This window comes from Schistosoma mansoni, chromosome W, assembly GCF_000237925.1.
Source record: "Schistosoma mansoni strain Puerto Rico chromosome W, complete genome".
Taxonomy (NCBI): domain Eukaryota; kingdom Metazoa; phylum Platyhelminthes; class Trematoda; order Strigeidida; family Schistosomatidae; genus Schistosoma; species Schistosoma mansoni.
In genome coordinates, this window is record NC_031502.1 from 3,360,705 (window position 1) to 3,386,645 (window position 25,941).

General features: G+C 33.5%; 2 protein-coding genes across 2 annotated transcripts; one reads left to right on the forward strand and one right to left on the reverse strand.

The window, feature by feature from the left end:
* Nucleotides 1–3,096: 3,096 nt before the first annotated feature.
* Nucleotides 3,097–9,874, reverse strand: Smp_153260 (hypothetical protein; the record flags this gene model as incomplete). Its single annotated transcript, XM_018799940.1, has 3 exons — nt 3,097–3,121; nt 3,327–3,612; nt 9,871–9,874. The coding sequence occupies 3 exons, from the start codon at nt 9,872–9,874 to the stop codon at nt 3,097–3,099; spliced, it is 315 nt and encodes a 104-aa protein (XP_018653803.1).
* Nucleotides 9,875–20,113: 10,239 nt separating this feature from the next.
* Smp_211240 (putative beta-1,4-galactosyltransferase) lies at nt 20,114–25,718 on the forward strand (the record flags this gene model as incomplete). The annotated part of the gene is made up of 3 exons (XM_018799941.1): nt 20,114–20,287; nt 24,014–24,201; nt 25,463–25,718. 3 exons carry the CDS (start codon nt 20,114–20,116, stop codon nt 25,716–25,718), a joined length of 618 nt encoding a protein of 205 aa, XP_018653804.1.
* Nucleotides 25,719–25,941: the final 223 nt, after the last annotated feature.

Sequence of the window (25,941 nt, forward strand, 5' to 3'; positions counted from 1 at the left end):
GCTGGCAATCAAATCTAGGACGCGTGTTTCTTCCTATTTGGGACTCGTCAGATAGATGTACTTGCATACTAGACTTGATGTTCACTTTGAGACTCGAACATGAATTCCACTACTAGGTCCCATTCATCTCTGCCTATAATACTTGTGATTTAAGGCAATATCAGTGTAAGTGAATCACTTAGTTGTAGAGCTTTATTTGTCTTTAAAAACACCACTGACATATATTCTGAAAACGGGCAACATTTTGGAATTTCTCTGAGACTGACTACAGCTCATTCTGTTAAAGCGATGTTTGGTTGGCTGTTTTCCATAACTTATGTTACAAGGCCAATGAGTCGAAACTAACAACGGTTGCAAAGTTATGGATAAAAACCTTCTAAGCTGAAAGCCAACAGAACAAGCTATTATTCGCTGTAGAGAAATTCCAATGGCTTACTTACCTTTGAAGTATGTTCTGATAATGTTGTTCAGAGGGATACTAATAGCTTCACGGTCAAATCATCCCTCTCAGATTACTTAACACCTGCAAAATCTTTGTCCTGAGTTACCTATATCAACCACTATCACAAAACTCCATCAATATTTGAAAATCTCTTAAACTAAAACATCAGCAATTTATCCTTATATTAGATGATCTTTCTCGAGGGGGAATTAGTCGTCAGATGTGACTCAAGTACAGCGTTTGCAATATACAAACTAAAGACGTCATGTGGGGCTTTGTGATACTTCAATGTAGTGTAATACTGAGTCTATCAGACAGCGTAGATATAATACTGACCAAGTCAATTAAGCCATTTTGTATGCTACAATGTTGACTTAAATTACTGAAATAATTGTAGATCGCAGTGGTGGTTAAATCAGACATTATTGCCACAACCATCCATCGATCAAGAAATACATACTTTAACTTCCTTTCCACCTTTCATTATTGTCCTCACTGATTATTGTGTGAATGTGACAGTATATTTCTTTTAAACATTGTAAAATAACGTTATGTCATGGTTTTACCAGCTTACATCTAAACAATAATAAATTTGATATGTTATACATCAATTATATGTACTTCATATTTACCAATGAACAACTGTCAACCAACATCAAAGTCAGAATATTCAATACGAAGGTCAAGATAATCCTACTGTACGGAGCTGAAACTTGGAGAACTAACACAACCATCGTCAGAAAGCACAAGCATTTATGAATGATTGTCTACTCAAGATACTCAATGTCCATTGACCGGATACCATCAGCAACAATCTACTGTGGGAGAGAACAAACCAAATTCCATCTGATGAGGAAATGAGGAAAAAATGTTGGAAGTGGATAGGAATACATTATGGAAATGACCAAACTCCATCACGAAGCAGGTGCTAACTTGGAATTCTGAAGGGAAATGGAACAAGGGAAGACCAAAGAATATACTGCATCGGGAATCGGAAGCAGACATGAAAAGAATGAATAGGAACTGGAAACAACTGTAAAGGACTGTCCAGTAGAGAGTTTGATGGGGAATGGTGGTGGGCGGCCTATGCTCCTCTACGAGGAGTAACAGACATAAGTAAGTAAGTACCTATGAACAATATGACTGAATATCATTTGTACCACCAAATATCAATTAACCATGTTCAAATTAATTTATTTGTAATGCCAAATGTGACCTAACCTTTTTACAATACAAACACAATCTAGGGGGAATATAAGGTTGCGGAGATTGTAGAGTTTTATTAAGATCATTTACTCACTAATGAATAGCTCCGAAGGTTAGTTCTCGGAATTCCAATAAGAAGTCGTGACCAGTGGAGTTCGACAGTTTCTGGTAGGAGGTAGTTACCTAACGAAGACAATCGAAGATGGTCGCGCAATACCGTGGATTGATTGAAAGCAGACATTTGTGGCGTTGGATGCTAGCTCAGTGGTCTAGAAGTTAAGCGTTCGAGCAAGACCAAAGTTCCTGGGTTTGAGTCTCACATGTGGGATCGTGAATACGCACTCTTGAGTAGACTCATAATAGGACGAAGCGGCCTGTCCAGTTCCTCTAGTTTTCCAATGGCAGCCTAACACTATTTGATTTGTAATCTCAATAAAAACTCAACTGTATTTAATAGTCAGATTGACACTATCTGTTTTGTTTTATGAATTGAGTAATCAGATAGCCATTCTAATGTTTTTGTGCGAAATTCAGTCATTCATATGGACATGGGACTTTTTTACATTAAAACAAAATTAATTTAGGGAGCATCACCCTCACCCTGAACTATCAATCCTAACCCTAAGCGAAGACAGTGTAGAGACTCTATATGATCTATCTAGGCTCTTTTTAAGAATTCTCGAAGAATACTTACGTCCATTAAAACCAGTATATATTACCTTGGTGTTTTGATTTACAACCAGAGTAATCTGTTAAGGTAATATAAAATCTATTTACACTTTTCAAGATTATTATTTCTTCCGCAAACTATCCATTTATAAAAGCTATTTTCCTGTGGACTAGAAACTAGTTGAAAATTTGTCATGGGTTTTTAGGCTTGTCCATATACTAACTGTACTTTCACAAATAATTAAACACAATTAAAAGCCTAAAATATCTTGAGTTCACATATATTTACGAAAGAGTGGATGACTGACATTTGGAATAATAATATCTGACATAAAACTTGCTGATTTGACTTCTGAAAACTACTGTAGAGCCTCCAGAGGCCCTAAAGGAGCCGAAGAATTTCTGTCCAATCATAACGTGATGGAGCTTTCTAGAATATCAACGTGGCATGCTACTATTGGACAGTAGCATAAAATGCTTCTTTGCGGATTGGCTGAATCATAATATTGATTTAACAGATGCTAATATCTATAAGTACTTGTGATTTTCTGTACATTTTGATTCTTACTAAATAAATGCTTCTTCAGCTTTCCTTCTGTCTTCTGATATGCGACGATTCAACGTTCAAGTGTCGTAGTCGTAAACTGTATTTCTGCGTTGTTCAAGTAGCGAACTTAACAAAACTGAAAACTAAATCTAACTAGGTAGTAAATGGCACATAGTATGCGGGTTTAGTTTGCCACGTATTATGACAGTTTACTAAAGAAAGATTTAGTAATCTATTCAGACAATACAGACATGACACTGAATATAAATTTTCAAGACTTAGACAATAATGCCTATTTCCATTTCACTGTGATCGATTGTAACGTACTTTATCAACTGTCGTTAGGGTTTTTTAAAATAATATTAAAGACACTCTCATTCTACTGACCTGACTTTTATGCTTAATGTAAAATGATTAGTTAAGGGTAATCCAATTAAAAGTTCATAAACTCATCAACCTTACCTCATCAAATTTTGATAAGTATGCGAATATGGTGTTTCCACATGATCAGATACCCAATCCACAAGCCCTTTATCAATTCCACAACATTCAAACATATTTTGAATAATATCAATGATCAAAATAGAATTTTCCCCATCATCCAGTAGATGATGGGTTTTTAGTGACGATGTTTGTTTAATTCCATTAGGTGACTCTTTTAAATCCAATAAATAGAAGCTTTTTAATTCATAGAGCCAATTATGTATAATTTTGCGCCAATAATTGAAATGGATAAAATATAAACAGTCTTATAAAAGAAAGATGCGTAGAAAATTATTCATCAATTATATCAGAAGGTTAACATTCAATGATTCTAGAATACTTATTAAGTTTAACAGTTAATAAATCCAATCTACTAGAAGATGAAGTTTTCAGTTAAAGATAACGAAGTAAACAGGGTAGGACTATAATTTACGGATGACCTTTGCGCGACGTTGGATTGGTCTTCAGAATGTCCACCTACTTACTAGAGCTAAATAAGAGTTATAAACCTGTGTGAAGAATTAGGATTATGATTTACAGTTGATGGTTTTCATCATGAACTGATATCAGCTAAAATCTTTAAACGTTTTTCAACCAAATAGATGAACGAATTTCGCGCCAAAAACCCAAGACCTATTATCCTAAACTTGATTGGTTCATTTATAAATTAAAGTCTTGCCGTAAACAATTCTTGATTATGATCTCTTTTGTTTCAATTTGAGTACTATAAGCTATGTTACGATTATAAGAAATGGATTCGTGGGACTATTCTCCATTAGATGCTAAGTTACCAATAATATTTATGTGAGTTTGAGATCCACATAGAAAGGAGCAATAATGTTACAACATAAACGATTATAGTCTTATGCTTTGCTTTAATAAACCATAATTTTACCAAGGCATTACAGTTTGGTGATTAGCGATTGTGGAAGAACTAAGTGTTTCTGGTCGTTATCAGCCATGTATTTACTTAGTTTTTAAACCTTACTCGGTTGTTTCTGTTATGATGGTCGGTGTCATTTGGCTACTTCTGACTGGCTCACTATATCAGTTTTCCATAACATATCTCATCACACCAGCTCAAATATTGGTACCAATCTGAACATATTAATCACTATTTCCGGCATGTCACTAGCCACAAACTTCAAACATTTGTCAAGTCAAACAGAAAAGTTTCACTAAAGCTCACTTGCCTCACAAATTGTTTTTTCCCAAATACATAAATAAGAAACCTTTGCTCATGCTTACCTGGCCAAACTTAGTAGTGAAACTTTCGTACGATTCAGTCAGTATGTTTTATGTGTTGGTTCTTCAGAACTTACCATTTCTTTAGATAGTAAAATTGGCACTTGTTGATCATATATTAAACAGCTGTACATTAAACCTCTTTTGTTAGGTAGTGTTTTATTTAAACATAGGGACCTGTTTTCACTTCAATGTGAGTTATTGACTTTTTCAAAAACATAAACAATAACCAAAGATTTATTATAGAAACTTCATCATTCTTCATTAAAACATCAGAGAACACAAGTATGATATTAGTTAGTAATTCTTTGAGGTTTGTTTATTCTGAACTATAACAATCATTTGTCAAGACTGTTTGTATAATGAGCTTGATGATACGTTGAAATACATCAGTTTATTTTCCCAAATCGTTTTTAATCGAAAAATCTAACTAAATACCATAAAGTCAAAGTCATATACACTCGTTTAGGCAATATTGCACAAGAAGATTTCGGTCATGTCTATTAGACACCAAGTTAAACTGGATTAAATTGAATTACAGGAAGCCCGATTAGGATAAATAAATAAATCTACTTTGGTAACGTTTTATTAGACAACCTAGTGAATGTTATCTAACATCAAAATCTACAGTTAATTCATCTTTGACACTAATTGAAATTTGACTTCATATCTAACGAATACTAGATCAAGTTCTTTTAAATACACTGATGTTTTAGACTGGATTCCGAAATAAATTTATGAACTTAACCAATAAGTAACTTAGTGTTAATTACTCAGTCAGTCAGAACGTAGAACTTCGTACGTACGTACATCAGTTCGAGTTGCCATACCACATTAACACAGAGATGATTACTACAATTGAACAATAAATATGAGAGATTAATAACTGATTTACTTGTGTTATATTAACTTATGGTTATGAAGAGGATGTTGTTATTTATGATTCTAATATTATGATGGAATGATAAAATTTATTTTGTTTATATTATTCAGTAGTATTCAACAGCTAATTAACCTTTTCTCAATTTCACAGATTTGAATTATCCCCTTACCCCAGCTAAAAAAACAGTTACCCAATTGAATGCAACTTGTTTACGATAAATAGTAGTAAACCATAATTGTATTAAAATAATTATCTAATTAATGAAATATTTTAAAGCTATATTCTGTTTTATATAGTTGAAATCATGAGTCAATTGAAGCTAGACCACCATAGAAAACCTGGAAGCATGCTTCAAGGCCGTTTTGTCCTATTGTGGGACTCCTAAGCAGTGTGCACCCACGATCCCACCTCACGAGATTCGAACCCAGGACCTATTAGTCTGGCGCGCGAGAGCTTAACCACTAGAGCACTGAGCTGGCAGGCATCCAACGGTGTTAATGTCTAACTTCAACCAATCCACGAAATTGAGCAACCATTCACTAATGTCTTCAGTGAGTTCCTATCTCACAACGGACGTGGTTTTAACTCCACTGGTTACTGTTTCGCACTAGAACTCCAGGAAATACATCATGGAGCCAGTCACTAGTGAGCATATGATCATTGCCAGTCGGTTTATTAAATTCTATGTGAACGCAGAAAGATATACATTAATTTGAAATTCGTCACAGAACACTTAGAATGTTGATAACATAATGAAGAATTTAAATGATAAAGAAGGTTTACTTATTGCAGCCTATTATATGTCTTGTAATGTTTACCTTCATGTATATTATTATTATGACATTTATTCTGTTACTTTTCAACACAGCATAGAAAAAAATTTCTTGACCAATATGTTCATTATATGGTAAAGTTAAATTACAAATCTTTTGTATTTACGGACGACTTTGAATTTAAATTCATTTGGTATTATCTACTTGGATCTTCACGTTAATGTTTAGGACTGAAATTGATCAATCTCTTATTAGCATATATACATCCTATGCGTATTGTCACGATATCGACTGAATTCCCAAGCATTCTAAGTAAAGATGGATAGTGATTAGTAGTGCAATCCAGGACGCGCGTTTCGTCCTAGTTGGAAATGGTTAGCTGGATGTACCTGCATCTCAGAGTTGATGTTTACTCCGAGCTTATAATGCATGTGACTTAAGGCAATACACAATAAAAAATTATTCTTAATATTCTGTTTTGTTTTTGTTATTTTCCTGACTTCATCTATACGTAATTGATTACATAACGTCCCATCTTTCTCCTTAATTTGTTATTAATCATTCAATATACAAATTAATACTATTAATGTTATTACTTGATAACAGGAAATTATAAAGCAATTAATATTTATTAACTTACTATACAACACTATAAGGTAGAATAACCATAAAAATATACTTGTTGTCAAGCAACACACTAGTAAGAGTTGACGAAACTCTTTACCAAATATTATCGTACTATAAAATTGTTCTGATTGAGGTTTACGTATATCTCGTTTCATTATCCATCTATATTTTTGTCTAAAAAATAATTAGTGTACATGAAATTATATTGAAAGTGAATATTACTTGTTTAAAGCAGTTTTGAAAGGTTAACACTTCATTAAATGAATAAAATATACAATAAGAGAATAGCTTATACTTATATGTTTGATTTGTGGAGAATATTAAATTTAAAATTATCAGAAGGGGTTTTTGTGGAGATTTAGTATTTTCATAGTTGAAAGCATGAGTCAATTGAAGCTTGACCACCAGGGAAAACTTGGAAGCACTGCTTCAAGGCCGTTTCGTCCTATTGTTGGACTCCTCAGCAGTGCACATCCACGACCTCGCCTCGCGAGATTCGAACCCCAGGACCTACCAGCCTCGTGCCAGAGCACTTAACCACTAGACCACTGAGCCGTCATCCAGTTGTGTTAATGTCTAACTCCAACCAATACACGAAGTTGGGCAACCGTCCAGTGCTTCCAGGTTTCCCTTGGTGGTCTAGCTTCAATTAACTCACGCTTTCAACTATGAAAATTTAAAATTAGTCCTTATCAATAAATATTTCAGCTATAAATAGATGTATAGTGTTCTCTGAGAACTGGTGGTTGACCTTATCCTACAAAACAATATTTGGTGTTAGGAACTAACTCTGAAGAAAATCTATAAACAAACCTTTGAAATGATATACATTAGGGTTACTTTGAGGTTTTCTTACTAAGGACGATAATTAAAGCTTTCAAAAAAGTCATAATAGATGATGATCATAGCACATAATTTCAAAGATGAATCACTGACTATAGATTGATTTGTAAATGATGGTTGTTAACAGTCAACTGTTATGATCAATGATACTGAACTAGTATGTACAACCTTTTTGAACAACCTTCTTATCACTAACCAAGTATTTACTTTAGTTTCGAGGATCAACTTTACTAAAATTTAGTAAAACATTTAAAGTCAGTGTCATAGTATTCACAAATATTATTATTTGGAAATAAGTACTACAATTCATTTTAACCAAGTGTCTGTTTCATGATTCAGATAAATCTCGTTTACAAGTTATATTTTTATCTCATTTATATCAGAAAATTCAATTCAAGGCATCTGAATCAAAAGTATTAAGAATAAAGAGTCAGTGTGTATATGTGTAGGATAACTCATAAAACTCGGTTTGATTTTAGGTAAACCTAGATGATGGCTAACAGTGGAATCCAGGACGCGTGTTTTGCCCTGTTTGGGATTCATCGGCTGGATGTACCTGCATCCTTGTGTTGATGTTTACTCCTGAACAGGTACATTTTTCTGGTGAGTCCCAAATAGAACAAAACGTGCATCCTGGATTTCACTGTTTGTCACTACCCATCTCTGCTTATAATGCTTATGATTTAAGGCAATATCGAGGCAATGTGCACATGATGCACATAAGTCAATAAGAGACTGATGAATTTTCAGTCCTAAACATCAATCGGAACATTCAAATATCAATACACATTAGCCGATATTAAATAAATCTAATAACTTATTATTTTGTAAAAACAAATAATGTTTCAAGCTAACCATATATTAGGAATTAATACTATCTATTTAAACAGTCCTGTTTTGCAAATTAATACAATTGCTACTTTCTGAGAGAATCTCTAACCAATTTTAATGACTTCAAACGTTAAGGAAATAGATGAAAAAACGCACATTATACTTCCCAAATAGAAAAACATTTTAGTTGTTTTTATGTTCTATTATCTCTTATATCCCCTGTAAAAACGTACTGTTATAGTGAATGGGAACACCATTGAGGACAATAAAATGCATGTGAATGCAAAATTACAGAATCTCTTAATAAAGTCTGAGAGCCATACAGTAATTAATTCATTTGTATATTATCAACCAATGATACTTGATTGTTCCTTCGTTTCCATACGAATCACTCTCTGTTCTCATTCTCGTTCGCTTCTATCTTCTTAATCTTCTGCTGGCAGGCATTTCACTTTCGATTGATTATACATACTACTTATATCTGTCAACATCAGTAGCACACACCACACTATATGCTTTGCATTTTGTTGTTCCTATTACCATTGATTAACAAAATGTTTTGCAACAAATCTTCATAAATCATATCCTTTACAAAATCTAAGTAAGTCTTAATTAAGAACACTGTTATGTTCTTAGAGTGACTGTTGACTGGGTAATTAAGAAAAATCTCATATACATATCTACCATTTAATATGATAATAACTTCAAACTATAACTGGAAATTGTAGCTCTTGAATAACAGTTCAAACGATTGTACTATAACGATGAAATTAATTTGTATCGATTTAAAATATCATCAAAAATGATAACTTAAATACATTGGAGAATAAAACCAATTTGGGGGGAGAATATTTATTTTGCATCTATACATAACCATTATCAAATCTTCACTTAGTATTGTTTGTTTGAATCTTCCCATCGATGTTTAGAACTACAACTGGTCAGTCTCTAATTGGCATATGTGCATGCTGTGCGTATTGCCTCGATATAGCCTTAATTCAGTAGCTGAGTGGATGACGCGATGGCGTTGCACAGGCAAGCGGCTATGAGGACTCAGTAGCTGAGTGGATAACATGATGGAGTTTGAAGCGAAAGGTACTGGGCTCGAGTCTCAGAGTGAACATCAACTCTGAGATGCAAGTAGATTCAGCTGACGAATCCTAAAATAGGACGAATCGCGCGTCCTAGATTCCACTGCTAGCCACTATCCATCTTTGCTTACCATTATTAAATATATTCATTGTTGACCTCATAGATTTCTCTTTTGTTGTTGATATTCTTTTACAATAAAATGTTGATAAAAAGAAAAGAAACTACTTACCCATTTTCATTCAACTCTAAGTAATATCTACAAAATATTATCATTATTGGCATATAAATAATACAAAATGACCACCAAATTGTACTTATTTGATTTTTTAATTGATATTGTTCAGGTATCCATGGTATTCGTGTAGCTATATAATTTGGTAAATCATTTAATGGTGATCTTAATCTTAAATGTATATCATATTGATAAATCAAATAAATTATAATACAACATTGTAAAAATGTAAAAATAAATAATAAATTTTGTAAAATGTTTAATAACCGTTTATGAATTTGTATTTTAGGGTATTGTGGATCTGATTCGGTTACTTTATTGATTGATAATAATTGATTATAATCAATATATGGATTAAATATAATTGAATGATGTTGATTGGCTTCATTTAAAGCTTTTAGATTTGATTGATTAATATCTATCATATTAACAGTTGAATGTAGCTTATTCATATTATATATTATTGGTGATATTTTAGTGATTTACTTCCTTTTTAAATATATCTGATCTTTGAGAGATTCCTTAAGAACCTTCGATTTCTTTATGTATTTACTTAGGTCATTTGCAAGACAATTCAACTTCTCTTTTTAATAAACCAGACCATTTCAACATTCTATCTTGAATAAACCGATGGAGCTTCAGTTGATTTTTTGATGAATTTAACAATAATCTTGACTTTCATTAACCATGTTCGTTGTTCCACACATAATTTCAGAGGATGTTGGTTGTCACTTTAAAAATTAATTAGAGTCAAATAAAAAATTTATTTGATTTTATCTATTAATTTAAATAAGAATGAAGTCAATCCATAAAAAATCAATATTGATTTTTTTATCGAAGTCACATAACCTTCTTAATCAGAATGATAAGAATATACAGATCAAATAAATAAATACGTTATGGTGTGTACTACTGATGTTGAAAGATATAAGTAGCATATATCATTAGTCAAAAGTGAAATACCTTGAGGTAGATAGATGGTTAAGATCAAAGAGAAGAGAACAAGAACAAAGAATGATTGGTATGGAGACAAAAGAACAATCAAGTCTGTGATAACTGATTGACAGTTCGCAAATAAATTAATTACTGTATGGTTCTCAGATTTTACTAAGATGTGTTGTAATTTTGCATTGAAATACATTCTGTTATCCCTATTTGTGGTCTCGTTCACTATAAGATCACCTCAATACTTTCGATCATATATGATAAAATATTAAAATTTGAAATGTTGCCACTTAGGTAGATTTAATGATAAATTTTCAAAGTTTCATCACATGAATGAAACAATTAGTTTAAGTTATTTTAATTCTTTTATATAATCTAAGTTTATGTCGGATATACAAAGAAGAGATTGAGGTGAATTATTTTAGAATGATTCTTCGTTGACGGTATTTATTCATGTTGCGTAGTGGTAAGTGGATTTTTGAAATTTCATCCATGTAAAGACTTACACATCAGAACGTTACTTTTCATTCCCAAGAAAGTTAATTTCCTATGGAGATTCAAAAATTCTTCCATCATAGTCTTGGTTTGAGATGTGTTAACTATGTGTTACAGGTCACCATCAACAACTGATAATTTATGGAAATAATGAATAAGTTGAAACTTACCACTTCACACTCAAATATATCCCAGAGCTAACTGATTACTGTCGACCACGTTCACTATGTGATCACGAAGACAAGTAACTTGAATCAATTGATAATCACTATTCGTAAATACCGTCTGATTGAATTACATGTCCAAACGTCAGAATGAAATATAAAGCCAATATATTCACCAACCAGTGTATCGTTTTGTCATTCGAGTTAAGGCATACATATTTCAAGTGAGTTTGGTTAGTGTCAATAGAATATGAACCACGATACTATCTGGAGTTTCATTAACCGATTGCAGTAAATTGGACCATTTCACATACCTCTGTTGAAATGATTCGAGAAATAATATTTTGTTTTGAAGATAAGAATTATCGTCATAATCTAAAAGAATCGTTGAAAAATGAAGGATCTATTCATGTGGAATAAATGGTTGATTTTGAAGACACTAGTAAAACACTATACGAATATTCACTAATTTCTTTTTATATCAAGTCAGACTTGATTGAATAAATGAATGAGGAAGATTCAAATGTCTGTTCTATGACAACTCATACCTCTGAATACATTAGATCTTACATAGCAATATCCCAGACAAATTTTTAAAGGCTTTCGTTAAGGATACAATAAAAATAACACTAAACGTCAAACATGAATATATGACAGCTACAGTTAATCAACCAAAAATTATAACTAATATCGTTTACAAAATGACTGTTTGAATATATAAGGTTTGATAGTTTAACAGTGTCACGGACTACACTGCTAGCCACTGTTCAATTTTACTAGAATAACACTTGTTTAATATTGTGTTTTGATGTGGACCGATTGATTGTTTTGTGCTATTCATACTTAACGTAGCATCTTGAGAACGGTTTAGCTCAAAAAAGAGTACATAGGTTTGTACTTGGTATGTAAATTACAAAGTAATATCTACAGCATTTAACGAGTACTGACTGAGATTGCATTCCGATTAACGAGATAAATTGTTTGACAAGTCGATTAATGATAAGAAGTTTCCTTTGAGACATGTTACCCGAATCTCAAATACTTTTGCGAAACATTATCATCACGTAAAAGATGTAGTCAGTCATCATTCTTCATCAATGGTGAAATAAGATTTCCCATGGTTTGTTAATCAGTCACTCGTGTTTGATGAACAGACTAATGTTGTTCACAATGATCATTAATGCTTCAATACTAAACCAACCAGCACATAGAATCCGATACTATTTACATATACCATCTGTTCAGGATATTAATCTATGACCACTATCTCGTCTTCAGTGAAGACAAATGTGCATGGTTTTCATCTGATAAATGATTGTAGATGTAATCTATCTTAGCATCTCCATATAAACATAAATGATTCCTGAAATCATGTTTTCGGAATTGAATAACAACACGTTGTTATGCTCTACTTTATTGTTATTATTAGTTATTTGTGGTCAAATTATTAAAAGTTTAACGAAATAACATTTCGAGGTTTATGACACCCAATCAAATAATTCTCTGAAATGGTTGCTATAAAACAAATTTTATTGGTGTACTGAGAATGTAAAATGTGTTAAAAGATTCTACTTTACCTTGTTCTCATAAATGCTTACACTACCAAACAGTGTCTCAATAATAGCACTCTGTTTTAACGTCCTTCATTACCGGTAAGTAACATTGATAGAAATATTGTATGGTAATAATGTGATGGTTGATTTCTCACAAATGACTAACGTTTAATTAAAGTGAAATGTTTATATACGTCATAGATTGGTAAATTCTCTTCCACCTATATCTGGTCATCGATTTGATGTGAAATAATGACTAAATGTTAGCGTTTTACTGATGTTGACTTGTGGAGATTTTATACTGTTGGAAAGGGAAGTTTGTCACAAAATAGACAGTTGGATAATGTTTGAAAAGCGTGGAAGATTTAACAAATGTTCGACCTCAACTTCAGAATTCCATGCTTTCCTTATCCAGATAGAAAATTCAGGATCTCTCGGTGAACACATAAATCATTGATGTGGTTTATGCCTATCAACAGTGAAATATATCTTCAAATTCAATAGATATATACTAGATCGTCTCAGTGAACAACGACTGTGTTTGAACTGCCATATTTTGTAGAGATGTATTAGTTGATGTTGAAATTATGATTAGCTGTCTGTGAATTCATCTAACTTGAACGTGATGCAGTTGTAAGTGTCTTGGTCTAGATGAAAGATTGGGTGTGTGTGAAAATGAAGACTGTTGAATACTGATTCTGTAGCTTAGTAGTACTCTTTCCATGATACCTAAAGTTTGTGAGTTCATTTTAGTTGAAAGTCCTTGGTGTGTACCACAAGTGAATCTCAATGTTTATTTCATTTTTGTATTGGTTGTTTAAATCTCTTCATTGATGTTTGGACTGCAGTTGATCAGTCTCTTATTGACATATATGCATCCCGTGCGGATTACTCCGATAGTACCAACAAGTCACAAGCGCTATAAACAGAGATGGATGTTCTGGATTCCACTGATAGTCACCATCCGTTTCCATTTTTATTATTAACTGATCCTCACTGAATGTCACATACTGACATTCTATAGTGAAAGCGATTGAAAACTATATTATACGAGATACTGGAAAATGAATTCCTCACTTGAGATTAGTAAGTAGTGTTCAGTTCTCAAATATCGGACTTCGTAATGTTTTCCTATTGAGGTTGATCATTTGTGCCTTTTGGAATTACCATCAATTGTCAGTATAAGAATTTGTGAAGATTGTAGTATTTCAACAGTTGAATTCACTAGTCAATATAAGCTAGACCACCATTGAAAATCTGGAAGCACTGAACAGGCCGTTTTGTCCCAGCATGGGACACCTCAACAGAGCACATTCACAATCCCGCACGCGAGACTAAAGCCCGGAACCTTCGATCTCTCACGTGAACTCTTGGCCTCATCTTTCAATACCATTGCTAGGTAACTGGTTCACACTCAGTAGGGCTGGAGCTCATTGGTGATAGTTTTTCGTTAGAACTCGAGGAATTACCTCTAAATATAAGCGATTAGTGGGTATATTATTATGATTAGTTGTTTTTCAGCAAATTTGTTATGAAATTACATTTAATTTAGTATAAGAAATGTTTTATTACATCATCATGTTTATTCACTACTTCATATATGAAAGAATTATTATTGAGAGTTTTATTTATGTACTATTATTTTGCAGTTAATGTCCTATTACCGCTTCTTAATCGTTTTGGTTCATAGTCAAACAGTACACAGTGTTCTTTAATTAAAAATTAGAAATTCATTGTTCATTTCTTTCTGATCTATATGTTACACTTAAATGATTAAAGAATACACTGGAAGGCCGTTCCATCTTGCTATGGGACTCCTCAGCAGTGCACATCCACGATCCCGCACTCGCGAGATTCGAACACGGGACCTACCAGTCTCGCGCCAGAGCACTTAACCGATAGACCATTGAGCTGGCCGGTATCCAACGGTGTTAATGTCTAACTTCAACTAATCCACGAAACGGCCGTTCAGTGCTTCCAGGTTTTCCACAGTGGTCTAGCTTCAATTGACTCATGATTTCAACTATGAAAATACTGAAATCTCCACAAAACCCCTCCTGATTAAAGAATGAATATTCAGATAATTTGGAATATAGATATTAGATTTTATATTTAAGTAGTAATTTTACCACTTTTCAAAAAAATAAGTTATTTTGATGAACTTTTTGTTCTCTGAGCTGGATGATTTGGTTGTGGAGCTTTCATCGTCTTTCTGTACGACATCATCAACACAAACTTCGGGTAGAAGTGCTAATGATGTCTTTCAGAAAGATGATGAAAGCTCCACAATCAAACCATTCAGCTCAAAGAACAAAACTTCATCAGAATCATCCACCTGAGCTACAAATCTTCTTTACCATCTCATAATAAATTAGATTTACTGATTGATCTTTATTTTATATAAATAACTATTACACTTATTTCTTCTATAGATCAATTCAATTGAATTATTATCTTTTCCGGATTCATTGAATGAATCAACATCTATATAGACTAATACAAAGGGATGTATAAAGATGAAGATTAAATTAAAACGAAGAATTTGTATTAAATGGTCATTGAATTTATTTCTATGTATAATAATCATTAGTTTATGGAATATGGAGTTAGAATTTTATATAAAAAAGATTGACAAATATTCAATTCAGATTTTTTCAAATAACCCAATTGAAAGTTTCGAAAAATATATCCCTGTAAGTAACTGTGTTATTGTGTATATGACAATATTTATCTTTAATTTATCAGATCAATTTTTTAATACATAATATATATATATATAGTCGAGATCATGAGTCAATTGGAGCTAGACCACCAGGGAAAACCTGGAAACACTGCTTCAAGGCCGTTTCGTCCCATCGTGGGATTCCTCAGCAGTGCTCATCCACGATCTCACCTCATGAGATTCGAACCCAGGATCTATCGGTCTCGTGCGCGAACGCCTAACCACTAGAGCACTGAGCTGGCCGGCATCCAACGGTGTTAATGTCTAACTTCAACCAATCCAAGACGTTGAGCAACCATTCACTGTCTTTTGTGAGTTGATATCTCCCAACAGACCTGGTTGAACTCCACTGGTTACTGCTTCTCACTAGAACTCCAGTAAATATATATATCAATATGGGGTGTGGAGATTACTATGTTCTTGATTGAGATCATGAACCGTTTGATGTTAGATCACTATTGAAAACTTGAAAGCATTGGATATATGTTTCATGTAAGTGTAAGATCCCTCAGCAGTGTGCATCCACGATCCCGTCCTACGGGATTCGAACCCAGGATTTATTAATATTAGCTTAGCCTTACTATTATTACACTATCTGATATTATGTATTTAAACATTATCATTAAGAAATGAATCAGAAATTTTCCTTGACGAAATCATTTTCAGCTAATATATCCACATAAATATTTCAAAAATATATAAATTTACTTATCTAATAGTTGAATTCACGAGTCAATTTATGCTAGACCACCACCATTGACAATGTGAAAGCACTAAGTGACTGTTTCCTCCTAGTATGGAACTCCTAAGAAGTGTGCATCAATGATTCCGCATAACGGACATTTGTGTAAAAATAATTAACACAGTAGTTCATTATCACTTAATAGAGTTTTCAGCTTTTAATCATTAAATATTTTTTTTATTTTATTTAAGCACATAAATATTGGTAAAAGGAAGCACCTAATACGTATGCACCGCACAAATCTCATTCGATTTGTGTGAGGGCTATGATACTGCCCGGGTAGCCGAACTGAAGCAGGTGGTTTGCTTAGGAGGCCACACCCGGAGCCTTTGACCTGAGGGTATGATCCACAAAGTAGTGGAGCATCGTGAGGAGATGCAGTCCCATGGTAGTCGGTGACCAACGATTGATTCATACGCCATTTGTTCCCTCAGAATACTGGAGCGCATGTGCACCATTGGTTTGGAATCAGGGTTTTCCAACTCCCTTAAGTGGTCTTCCCGTATCCATCAACACGAATAGAGAGCCCGACATTCGTATTCCGTCCTCTCAATTCGGTAAACAACACCCCCAACATGAGAAGGCAGTGAGTAGGACTTCTCTGACACGGGTTGTATACGCGTGGCCGTGTAAGCTCATAATATAGAATGAAAATTGTTCAAATACAATCTGAATTTTTACAATGAAAAAATATAAATCCATAATAATAATAATAAATATCATACTTAGTGAATAAGTTGTATGGTGTTGAAATTCTAATCGAAGTATATAAGGTTCAAATTTTAATGTGAGTATTAATATCTGAATTAAAGCATATCTGACTGATAAATTGCAAATAAATAATATTAAATATACAACTTGTATCTGACTTTTAATTGCAAGCAATATTGAAATATTCATTCAAAAAGCCTATAAATTGACAGATACCAATTAACTGGACCCTAAATGCCCTGGTACAGCTGAGAGCGGAGAGAGTACGCTCTCCCTCTCGAATTGCTCTCACATGGTCACGTGTATATAGCCTCTACCATGGAAGTCCTACTCACTGCCTTCTCATGTCGGGGGTGTTGTTTACCGAATTGAGAGGACGGAATACGAATGTCGGGCGCTCTAACCGTGTTGATGGATACGGGAAGACCACTTAAGGGAGTTGGAAAACCCTGATTCCAAACCAATGGTGCACATGCGCTCCAGTATTCTGAGGGAACAAATGGCGTATGAATCAATCGTTGGTCACCGACTACCATGGGACTGCATCTCCTCACGATGCTCCACTACTTTGTGGATCATACCCTCAGGTCAAAGGCTCCGGGTGTGGCCTCCTAAGCAAACCACCTGCTTCAGTTCGGCTACCCGGGCAGTATCATAGCCCTCAAACAAATCAAATGAGATTTGTATGACGCATATATATCTGATGCCCCTTTGTACCAATATTTGTGCTCAAATAACAATAATAATAATAACGAGCTCACTTAAGTTGGGAATATATGTTGGTGAATTCTAATACGATGATCTCAAACTATCCTGCTGGTTATATAATCTTAGTCTGCATGCGATACAGTGTTGTAAGTACGTACTACTGAAGAGTCCTTGCCTGATGCACTAATTGTTTTTTTTTTTGGTTTCCGTTTTGTCTTTAATCAATTCCAAATGTTGATGATAGCTAACTCTACTTTTCGTTCATAATTCATATATCAATAAATTCTGTTTGTAAATTACAACTAATAACCTTTGACCTTTATTATTATTTTAATCAAACTGTTAATTATATTATTAAAATTGTTTTAATAAAGCAAACAATTTTTTTTTAGAAATGATAACCCGTATATTTAACTGTTTATACAATAATCTTTAACAGGCTAAATGATTTTGAAAGCCAATATGCTCTGTATCCATTATTACAGTTTTTTTTTCTTTTTTTTTTGTCATATGCTTAATTATTCATTTGATTTTCTTTTCTTTTTTTCTTTTTTTTATTTGTCTGATAATATATTCTTATTATAGGAATGTCCAAAATCTATTCAGAATCCAAGTAAGAACTTATATATTGAATCATTTAATTTATAATAATTGGATTATTATGTATTTGAAATTGTTATTGAAAATGATCTTTTGTTTTACACAAACTAAACAATTCAATTTATCTTATAGTTGAAATCATGAGTCAATTGAAGCTAGACCAACATGGAAAACCTGGAAGCACTGGACAGCCGTTTCATCCGATTGTGGGACTTCTCAGCAGTAAGCATTCATGATCCCGACTCGTGAGATTCGAATCAAGAACCTATCAGTCTGGAGCGCGAGACTGTGAGATATCAACTCACTGAAGACATTGGTGAAATGGTTGCTCAATTTCGTCGATTGTTTGAAGTTAGCCATTAACACCATCGGATGCCGGCCAGCTCAGTGGTCTAGTGGTTAAGCGCTCGCGTGCGAGACTGACAAGTCCTGTGTTCGAATCTCATGAGGCGGGATCGTGAATGCGCACCACCGAGGAGTCCAACAACAGGACAAGACGGCCTTGAAGCAAGGTTTCCAGGTTCTCCATGATGGTCTAGCTTCAATTGACTCATGATTTCAACTATATAAAGTTACTGAAATCTCCACAAAACCCCCTTCTAATAATTTAATTTATCAATAAGAATTTAAACCTTATTGTTGAAAATCTGTTTTATCTACAAAGAAATCATAATCGATACCTTGATTTCAATAGTGTAGTGAGAAGATGGAGATTATCAGAACTATGTGATATATTAGCGCAAAACAATTCGTACAATTTGATCACACATATACTTGTTAAGAACATTCATATATAAAAATAAAAGGTCAACTAGACTGGAAATGGGGGGATAAGAATAGACAAGGATAATAATAATAAAAATAATGTGAAAACAATTTGAAACCCAATCACTCTAGTTAATAAGCTAATATTACCAGGGTAGGTTTAAGGTGAGAACAAACTCTTTTTGAATACACAAAGAGTGTTTGAATTTTTGTATGGCTAAGGCTTCAATAAACCTTAGTATACGCCCTTTTACACGTTTATACAACACCACAAAAGCCAAGTTAGGATCAATCTTATGAAACTATTCGCTCTAATTTAGACAAGAGTTCTTATAAAATCTTATGACCTGTTTCGATTATATATTTGGCAATAGAAAATGATGGATGTTTATTCTCTACTCTTATCGGATCATTTGATTCTATTTGATTCTGCAACCATTTTGGTACAGATACTTTATTGGTAACTGATATTATGTACTTTCTAATGCAAACTGTCTACATGCATTTCATAGATATATGATAAAATATGCCATTCTCCCTCCCTCCCTCTCTCTCTCTCTCTTTCTCTCGAGTGATAGTGCATATTTTAAAATAAACTAATTGAACAAGTATTCACCATGAAGAGTGATGATTTTAAGTTTGTTTTTGACCTTCTACTATTTTTTACACTTACTCATTAGTTGGACGTAGAAACATCACCATAGAAGTGCCAACATGGTCTCATTTATTACAACTATATACCTTCACAACTAATATAACAACATCATCACAGGATAAAATTGAATCGACAACGTCGGTCCGTAAAACATTTTTTAAATTAATAAAGAGTAACCATATGTCAAAAAGTGATGTCGGACTTTGGTGTCCGACTAACTGTAAACCAGGTGAAAAGTTGGCTATCATTGTGCCTTATCGAAATCGAGATGTACATTTACGTCTGTTTGTAAAACATATGCATGAATTTTTGAGAAGACAACAATTAATGTATACGATATTTGTGATCAATCAAGTAAGCTTGTATGTTGTAAAGATATATATGATTTGTTCAATAGATATTATTATTTATGAGTATGATTTTCACTACCTATTGCATTGTATACTTCATGGAAATACTTTTACTCATCAAGAATTCGTTCTTTTCTTGAGTAGTTGATAGTTCCAGCTTTAGAATTTGTTAGAGTTACTTCCGATTGAAACTGTTAAGATTGTTTCTTTCAAAAACATCGATTAACTAAACTGTGTGTGCTACTGATGTCGACAGATTTAAGTAGTATGTATCATCAATCGAAAGTGAAATACCTGACGGTAGAAGGTTGAGAAAATCGAAGAGAAGAGAACGAAAACAGAGTGATTGGTATTGAAACGAAGAGACAATGAAGTTTGAGACAGATGATTGACATTTTGCAGACGAAGTAATTATTGTATGGTTCCCATAGTTTACTAAGAGATTCTGTTATTTTGTATTCACATGCATTTGGTTATCCTCACTTGTGTTCTCGTTCACTACAATGTTATTGAATAACTGGCAGAAAGTAGCTAAGATTTCAATTTCACCATATAGTTGATGCTGTCACATGATATTTTAAAACCCAGTTTGAATAAAATAATTATTCTTTTCGCCAACTAGACAGATCATTTGATCATTTTTAATGAGTAAGATTTTTGTCATTTGGTGAATTACTTCATAGTTACATTAATGCTATCTGTGAAACGAAACTATTTGCTTTGTGGAGTTCAGGTTGAATGAAGCTTCCTTCAAATTTTCATATAAAAGCATTTGATAAGGTATAAAACTTAATCACCAAGTTTTATCTTGTTTGAGAACTCACACAAAATAGGTTTGCTGAAGGTTTATTTGTACTTTTGTAAAACTTACTTTCATATGTAAAGCAATTACATATTAAACGGAAAAAATATCCCAGAAATTACTGAATATTTAACTCTTAATGAACATTGAAAATTGGATTGATAGACTGAACAGAAAAATATTTATCAGCATGATGTTTTGAAGAGTGTTAAGTTTTTGACTGAGATCATGAATCGATTGATGTAGGAGCACCGTTGGAAACATGGAAGCACTGGATGGCCGTTTCGTCCTGGTATGGGACTTCTCAACAGTGTGTATCCACGATCCCGCAAGCAGGATTCGAACCCAGGAACTTCGGTCTTGCTCGAACGCTTAACCCCTAGACCACTGAGCCGGCCGGCATCCAACGGTGATAATGTCTGATTTCAATCAATCCACGGTATTGCGCGACCATCTTTCATTGCCTGATATAGATACCTGTCTCTACCTGACACTGATTAGCTCCACTGGTCACGGCTTCTCACAATAACTCCGAGAATTCCTTCACGAAGCTAGTCACCTATGAGCACATAGTAATTATCAGTATGGTGGTTGAAGATAGTCATTAACACCGTTAGTTGCCGACCGAAGATCCTGGGTTCGAATCCTGTGTGTGGGATCGTGGATGCGCATTGTTGAAAAGCCCCATACTAGGACGAAACTACCATCTAGTGCCTCGAAGTTTTCAATGGTGGTCTAACATCGATCGATTCGTCATTGCAATAAAAATATATTTGATAATCTGGAAAATTCTTTATAAGGTTCGTTTATTACTTCCCTTCATAAATGGAAAACATCGTGGAACTCAATGGTTGCATAATATTAGTCTGTTCGCTCCTCATCTTCATAGAAGTTATTCACACGATTGGATGACAAAATTGACTAGAAATTGATGATTAACTTGCTTTCAATGTCGTTTGTAATTTGTTGAGTCTGTGCTATCTTCACTTTTTATTATAATATCGAAAACGATTGCCTTTGATTACATTTCAAAACTAGTATATCAATTACACGTAAAATCTCCATTAAACCTTTTCAGTTTAAATCATAATACCCTTTCCCCCATTAAAAACTCTATTGTTCACCAATGAAAAACTCCATTTCTAATTTTCACATTTGCTATTATTTTAAATTAATTACACCTATTAAGTTCTGTGCACCTGAAAAGAACGTAACCACTTATGATGGATACATTATAGTTCTGTAAGAAAACATTGTGATTCTCCATTTGCTGAAACCAATTAGGATTCGATTTTCAAATATTGTTTTGTCTCAAATGTGTTAAATTTTACAAAGTATCTGATAAATGTCATTTAATCTAAAACATAGAAACATTATTTGTAATTTATAAGCAAAGTTGGGTAGTGGCTATCAATGTAGTCCAGGACGCGTATTTCGCCCGATCTGGGACTGGTCATCTGGATGTACCTGCACCTTAGAGTTGATGTTCACTCTGATACTTGAACTCAGTACCTTTTGCTTCAAATGCCATCACGTTATCCACTCAGTTACAGAATCCTGATAGCCATCTACTTGTGCAATGGGGTGAAGTTTAATTCATTTGGTATTGTTTGCTTGGTACTCGGTTCGAGTCCTGGAGTGAACTCTGGGATGCAAGTACATCCAGCTGATGAGTCCCATATAGGACGGAACGCATGTCCTGAACTCCACTGTTAGCCACTATCCAACTTTTCTTAGAATGGTTGTGACTTAAGGCAATATCGAGACAATCCCTACATTATGCACATATGTCAATAAGAGACTGATCAATTGCAGTCCTAAATAACAATGGGAAGATATAAGCAAACAATACCAAGTCAATTATTGATAATTGAAATAGATTTTAAGTTGTGAGTGTACTTAATACAACATTATGATATTTAAATTCACTTAGTATTGTTTGTTTGAATCTTCCCATCGATGTTTAGTACTGCAACTGGTTAGTCTCTAATTGGCATATGTACATACTGTGCGTATCACCTCGATATAGCCTTAATTCACAAGCATTGTTAGCAAAGATGGATAGTGGCTAGCAGTGGAGTCCAGGATGCGCGTTTCGTCCTATTTGGGATTCGTCAGTTGGATGTATCTGCATCTCAGAGTTGATGTTCACTCTGGGACTCGAACCCACTACATTTCTCTTCAAACGCCATCGCGTTATCCACTCAGCTACTGAGTCCTGATATCCACTTGCTTGTGCAATGGGGTAAAGTTTTAAATTCATTTAGTATTGTTTGTTTGAACCTTCCCATCGATGTTTATGATATTTAGATTATAACAAAGTAACAATCGAAAATATATATTTATCATATTGTCTTCAAATTATTATTCCCAGTGATAACCAATAGAAAAAATGCTGATGACTTTCAGTTACTTTTCATTTAAATACTCAGTTTAAATAGCCGTGATTTTTAATTCAATGAAGGATTCTCATGTTTTTGACAAGCAAACGAGAGACTAAATTACATAGATTAAACTGCACTGACTATTCTATCTTGCTAATTCCTCTTTTCAAGTAATATTGCATGAGATGTTTAAAGTTCTCACCTTAATGACGTAACACTTATCATGATTAAGCGTTATCAGTTTTATATTTTGTATCTGATACATTAACGTTTTCAAGTTCAAATAGATTTCATGCTCACTTTAACTTACTATTGCTTTCATACACTGAACACATATAAACTGATACTTGGAATGAATCGTGTATTACTGTCCTTAATAATTCTATACCTATAGATATTACCAGAATTTTATCGAATACTGTTTTATACACATTAAAATTATGTATTTTGCCAATGAACTATCGTTATAATTTCGCTAAAGTGTATCAAAATTTACTTTTCTTTTCATGGTACATAATGACTTTTGTATAACTGTTTTTTTCAGGAAGGTACAACAAAATTTAATCGTGCATTACTAATGAATGTCGGATTCATTGAATCCTATCGAGTTGCATATTTCGATTGTTTCATATTTCACGATGTGGATTTATTGCCAGAAGATGATAGAAACATATACCGATGTTCTGAACAACCAAGACATTTAAGTGTTTCGATAGATAAATATAATTATCAGTGGGTATAAGATTTTTAGAGTGTTCATTTTGACTGAAGACTGATTTGAATTTATGATGTTCTTATCGGAATAACTTCTTTCGTTATCTCGTATGGACTTGTTAGTTTTTGTAGGTGAATGAACAGTAGTTTAGGGAATACAAGTGAATTTCTGAAATTGATCAAACGACAACATGATGGTTGATCATTTACAATTGACCAATCAATGAATGGTGTCCAATGTTTTGATTATCTAGTCATTTATTGCTTATCGAATTTATTCGATTCGGCTGCAAAATACTTCTAGCGTAAGTGGCTCGACATCGTGTGCACTATGTTTAGATATAGGGGTTGAAGGTAATCGATAGTAAAAATTAATAATGGGGACTGGACTAATATGAATCGGGTAACTACTTGGGGTTGAATCAGTCTAAATATCTCGCTTTTGAAAGAGGAAAGTTGCGGTTTGAGGAGTTTAATGATAATATCTCAAACTGTTAAGCTGGTTGATTGTAATTGTAACCTCACTGGGAACGTGAGTTCTTTTAAGAATAAAGGTATACTCTATTGAGTACCTAATAGCAAAGAACGTAGGTATGAGTTTCTTTTTTGACTACCACCGTTTGTCTAACGCGATTAATTATACTCTTATTAAATGTACTTATTTACCATGAAATATCGCCATTTTGAAGACTTAAAAAACGACGTTTGAACTTTCTGGTACAAGTCAAGACAACAGCTGGTACCATGTGTTCATTAGCACTCCAATTTACTCTTTTATCAACTTATTCCCAAATCATTAACCACTGTACAGAAGATGAGAGGTGACTAACTTATGTGTTATACAAACCTCATAACTTCATCTGATATAGACTCACATCTTCATCAATCAGTTTTGGAGCACTACGACTAATTGCTAAGTTGTTTAAACTTTCAGTAACTGAGTTGTTAGAACAGTTGGTTAGTTTAAAAAATAACAATAAGAAAAACGGTAACAGTTAAAACTTAACAATGAAAATAATACGATTAACCTAAAACAGCTCTTTTCAACTTGATCAAGCTTTCTAGTGATGGCTATTATGACTACAAGACAAATACGACTGTCAACCTACTGATTACCGGTCACTGAACCACTGTTCAGATAGCAGTTGGAATTCCTCAAATTTTCCCTAAACATGATCTTATTCAAACATTATGGAAATGATTTTAAGATTTGCTGTTGATTGTTCATCTGGTTTTCTGGTCAATGTTTTATTTTCTTTACAACCTCTTATATTTTAAGACTAATTTATGAAGAAAATTTCGGAGGTGTAATTGCAGTCAACCGTCAACAGTTTGAGAAAGTTGGCGGTTTTTCGAATTCTTACTATGGATGGGGTGGAGAGGATGATGATTTTTATAAGAGAATCATCTATTACAACTACAGTATTGTGCGCTATCCAGAGGAAATCGCTCGCTACATTATGCTGAGGCATGAAAGGGATGAACGAAATGAACCCAATCAAATGCGGTGTGTTCGTATTTTGTTCATAGGATGACTTCTTTTCCTCAAATATTTTTACAATCAAGATATATTCTATATTTTTTGAATCACGACTTTATAAACAGTGCGTGAAATTTATATTTTCATAAGAAATTTTATGTGAGATAGTGATTAATGCTGAATGACTTTCGTACCTGAGAAAATTATTTGTTTATGTACAGTGATAATAATAGATTGATCACATTTGAATGTCAAACAGAATTTATGACCTCAAATAA